This window comes from Limulus polyphemus, unplaced genomic scaffold, assembly GCF_000517525.1.
Source record: "Limulus polyphemus unplaced genomic scaffold, Limulus_polyphemus-2.1.2 Scaffold3473, whole genome shotgun sequence".
NCBI lineage: Eukaryota > Metazoa > Arthropoda > Merostomata > Xiphosura > Limulidae > Limulus > Limulus polyphemus.
In genome coordinates this window covers 2,373-7,047 of record NW_013669083.1, presented here as the reverse complement: position 1 = coordinate 7,047, position 4,675 = coordinate 2,373, and the positions used below count along the sequence as shown (strand labels likewise).

At 34.1% G+C, this 4,675-nt stretch overlaps 1 protein-coding gene across 1 annotated transcript in view; it reads right to left on the bottom strand.

Annotated features, from left to right (window-relative positions):
• LOC111088279 overlaps positions 1-4,675 on the bottom strand; it is a 25,054-nt gene that overhangs the window by 18,613 nt on the left and 1,766 nt on the right. Inside the window, exon 3 of the mRNA XM_022397934.1 lies at positions 4,109-4,171. Coding sequence (XP_022253642.1) covers positions 4,109-4,171 — 63 coding nt within the window. The remainder of the gene's footprint in view (positions 1-4,108; positions 4,172-4,675) is intronic.

Genomic DNA, 4,675 nt, shown 5'->3' with positions numbered 1-4,675 from the left:
TACTCTTGCTTGAAAAATCAAATGATGGGAAAACAATCCAGAAAACAGGGATATCGTCTTTTTACTCCACTCAAGAAGAAACTGACACACGAGTCATTCTGTACTGTACCTATGGTCAGGAACATGGACATGAAGTTGTGTGCACAGAAGTCCAAATAGTGATGTATTCTTCTTTTGGCACACTTTGAGATAACCATAATGTTTTACACGGACACTAGCAATAAAAAGAGGCTCATCAACATAACATGGTCAAGGGTTTTGTACTGCTCACGCATTGTGTCACAAGAAGTGCTTTCAAGGCTATCAGTGAAGTGCGACAAATCAAACTCCTTCAGAGAATACCTGCATTCCAAGAAGTTCTTGGTAAACTAGGGAGTTCATGGACTGTTCCAGATTATGTAGAAGCAGGCTTGGAAGAGTTGACATAGGTTATGTATGGCAAACCACGCTACAAAAGTGTCTATGCTTTGCACTTTGCTGCTCTCAAGGAGAAATATGGGGGGCAGTATAAGTCATAACCAGAACATCGACCCTAGTGATCTACCTCCTTCTAATAAAGTGTTACATCAGCACATCAGACGGGTTAATTACCAGGTTGGCATTTGGAAATCTGCCAATGCCCCTCAACTAGATATACCAAGGCCAACAGAAGAGCATGTTTAGAAGGTTGTCAATGGAAAGATGAAACTCCTTTGGTTTGAAGGACATATCCTTCCAACAGAAATCACTAAGGAAGATGTTAGCAGGGTAAGTGATGACCCAAGTTCTTCCGATGAAGACTCAGATCACAACAACTTAAGAGGGACAGATTATGATTTGCTGTCAGATGATATGGACAGTGATGAGGATTGAATAATTCTGGTATTATGTATGTATGTAGAATAGATGGGCCTATAACATGTATACTATGCTGATAATTTACAGTATTTCCGTTATTATTATTTATGATACATTTCAGTGAAGATGATTATTTAATTTACATTTTATGTTATTATTATCTTTATTTGTTCTTGTTCAATTTTTCAATATTTGAGATATATTTCAGTCAATATCTTTAGTTCATAATTAGCTTTGTTTTCTTGTTCAAATGGTTGTTTCTTTTTATCAAAATGTTGAAATGTGCACTTTTTGTTTACTGAGAAATGTCAAATATGATCATATCTTCACTTTTCATATATTCTCAACAACCAATATTCATGATATAGCTACAAAATATGAAAATATTCATGTGCCTACTTTACATTTATAATATTCATCATAATCAAATTTCAATTCTCGATAACTAAAAAAAAAAAAATAACATTATATGTTCATTAGTTAAATTCGTGATTTTAATTCAAAACGGACATAGGTAATATATTAGTATGTACTTCCAGAAGCTGTTCTGTGGTCATACTTTATTGTTAATAGACCAATAATAGACCATTTTGAAGGAAAATGTTCCCTCTTTCAAATAATATTAACCATTCATAGTCATCATTTCCACAACATTGAAAAATAGGCCCAGAACCTATGACACTCCTTGTTTTTTTTTAATTGCAAGATCTATCCTATCAGAACCGGGTCTAAACAGGTAGTTTATCCCAATATATTTACTGTTAACATATTTCTTTATTGTTGAATGGACTCTAAGGAACATAAAAATACCAGTCTTATATTGTTATGGGGGGGGGGGTGTACGGTGACTATATCTGACTCATGGACTAACTAAGGCTATCTCCCACAATCCCTAATTCTGAAGTGAAGGCAACCAGCTAAGTATCACCTACTGTCAATTGTTGGGCTACTCTTTATTAACGAATATTGGGATTAACCGTCACATTATAAAGCCCCCACGACTGAAAGGGCAAGCATGTTTTGCGCCGGATAGATTTTTAGAGTAAGAAAACAAATATTTCTTCTATCAATGGTGCTTGTGTATGTGTGTGTGTGTGTTTTCTTTTGCTGATAAAAATCTGATTAACTCTTATATTATCATTAATATAGGAAAATGTTCCGATATTTACAGTCTGTATATATCACGTTTTAGCTAGTTTAAGGAGAAAGATGCACAATTTCCATAATGTACTAGCCCTATATTATTTTAATTTGGCAGCCCTTAAGGAAACAACCCGCCAGCTTTACGTGTCTTACGTCATACAGGCGGTTAAATACGTTATTCTAAAGTGATTTTGAACATGCTAATGATCATGTAATGTGACAACCACGGTCAATATAAAGTCAGGGTGATACGGCGTGTATCATAACTACATTTTGATATTGTTTAGCACTTCTTAGATAGTGTGATATCACCAAAAACTGATCGTTTTTGAAAAGGGCATGTGTAACGAATTTGTTATTATATATTTATTTTAATATCAATGTTTGTTTCGATTTATATTTAGAAACATGCATAGCTTATACTATTAAATATGTATTGCGAAACTCCCGCCTACTCTCTAAAGTTGTAGATGATTCTCGAGAGTAAGAATCAACAATATATGTGTGCACGTAAACACTTAAATTGTATTGTTATATAATCTGAATTTTCTAGAAAACTTTCCCACGGCTATAAATATAACCAACGCGACGCGCCAAGGAGAGTATCTATTATCAGTTTGTTATACTTGGTGTGCTAAAAAAACTTTGTAAGCTATAACTGTGATTAACGCTTATTAATCGGGAACTTCAGATATGTTGACCAGGAACATTTGTAAATTTCGAACATTACAAATCATTCAACTTTAGTAGATTCACATCGGACATTAGTACTTTTACGAAAACATTACTTAACGTCCTCGGTGAAACCTGTAATCGGCGTGTGATCAGCGAGAACTACAGGGATAGCTGGCTCCCTACTAAGTGAATTGTACCTATATCAACTCGTAATCAACTCGTTCATCGTGAACCCTCGATAAGATATCAAGGAAGTTCTAAACTAGAAAGAAGACTTTATATTGTTTGTAAGTTTGTGAGACTTTTGTTTATAAATCATTGTTTGCAATAACTATTTGTAATAATTGTTATTATAAATTGTACTGTTGTGTGTGTATAATAAAACGTATTTGTGTTAAAAAAGAAAACTGTGTATCAATCTTGTTGGCAAGTATTACAAACTGACTATATATATCGGCATTTATTTAAATACTAAATCCAAAGTGCAATTTAACTACTAAATTAAAATTATCGGTTAACTCAATTTCAGGCCATTTGAAATTCTAATATGTAACAGCATGAAAGAGTTTTTCTCGACGCAAAATATATCATATACACAGATTGGGGATTTAAAAGTTCCAAGAAAGGAATGTCCTTTGTACTTAATGGTATTAAAAAACAAAGACATACGTATCAACTTGGGGAACCACACCATTCAGAAAGAAACCTGCAACAAACAGTACCCCAGCCATGCTAAGGAAAATGGGGTCAAGTAAGAATCCATGAGTACAAATCAAAAGCTGTCCATGTGCCCACGGTAACAGTACGCAAACACAACCAAGAGTAACCTGCGTCAGGAAAAGCGAACAAAGGTCACAAGTTACTTCCATGACATATCTATTCAGTTGCATACCTTAAGAAGCTTGAGAATGAAACATGTATTCATGTTATTCCTTAAGAAGATATACCTACCAAGTCGTCGGACGAAACGTCTATTGAATTTTGTTTCATCGGACTGTTGAAATAGCAGCAGGAAAACCGCCATTTACGTACAATAGATGGATTACGGAAAGCCTGTTGTGAGGATTGGTGTGTTTTGTCCATGTCAGCCTTATGACAGAGCCTTTTGTAAAGGAAACTATTCTGCAGAGATATATTGCCAAGATAAAAAATAACCGTTAGAGAGAGAATGACAGAATATGCATTATAACAATGTAGCGTGTCTCTAAAATTGTTGTAATATAACGTACTGAACTTCTCTAGTTAGAAATGTAGTTTAGGTTCAAAAGAAGTTTAAGCCTCCATAGAAACAAACAAAAAATAAATGTATCTTAATACAAACAACTAAACGTACCTGGTTTGAAAAGTCTCCGAAATAAAAAAAAAGTATCTTAATACAAACAACTAAACGTACCTGGTTTGAAGAGTCTCCGAAATAAAAAAAAAGTATCTTAATACAAACAACTAAACGTACCTGGTTTGAAGAGTCTCCAAATCGCAACATAACATTTTGGTACACATAATCTTCTTTCACATCCTAAAAACAGAGAAGAAGCAAAAAAATCTTACTTAACCTTTGCTAAGTAATCTAAGATACAAATTACAATAATTGTCACTGATTTAAAGTTGTAGTTACAATGGTTGGTAGTTGTCTTGGTTGCAATACGTTAGTTCATGTTAATAGGTAAAATGGCTGAAACGGTTTAAACTGATAAGTAAAATCTGCTAGTGGTTTGAGGTTCTAGTTACAATGGTTAACACTGGTGATAGGTGATAATTACAATGGTTGGTAGTTGTCTTGGTTGCAATACGTTAGTTCATGTTAATAGGTAAAATGGCTGAAACGGTTTAAACTGATAAGTAAAATCTGCTAGTGGTTTGAGGTTCTAGTTACAATGGTTAACACTGGTGATAGGTGATAATTACAATGGTTGGTAGTTGTCTTGGTTGCAATACGTTGGTTCATGTTAATAGGTAAAATGGCTGAAACGGTTTAAACTGATAAGTAAAATCTGCTAGTGGTTTGAGGTTCTAGTTACAA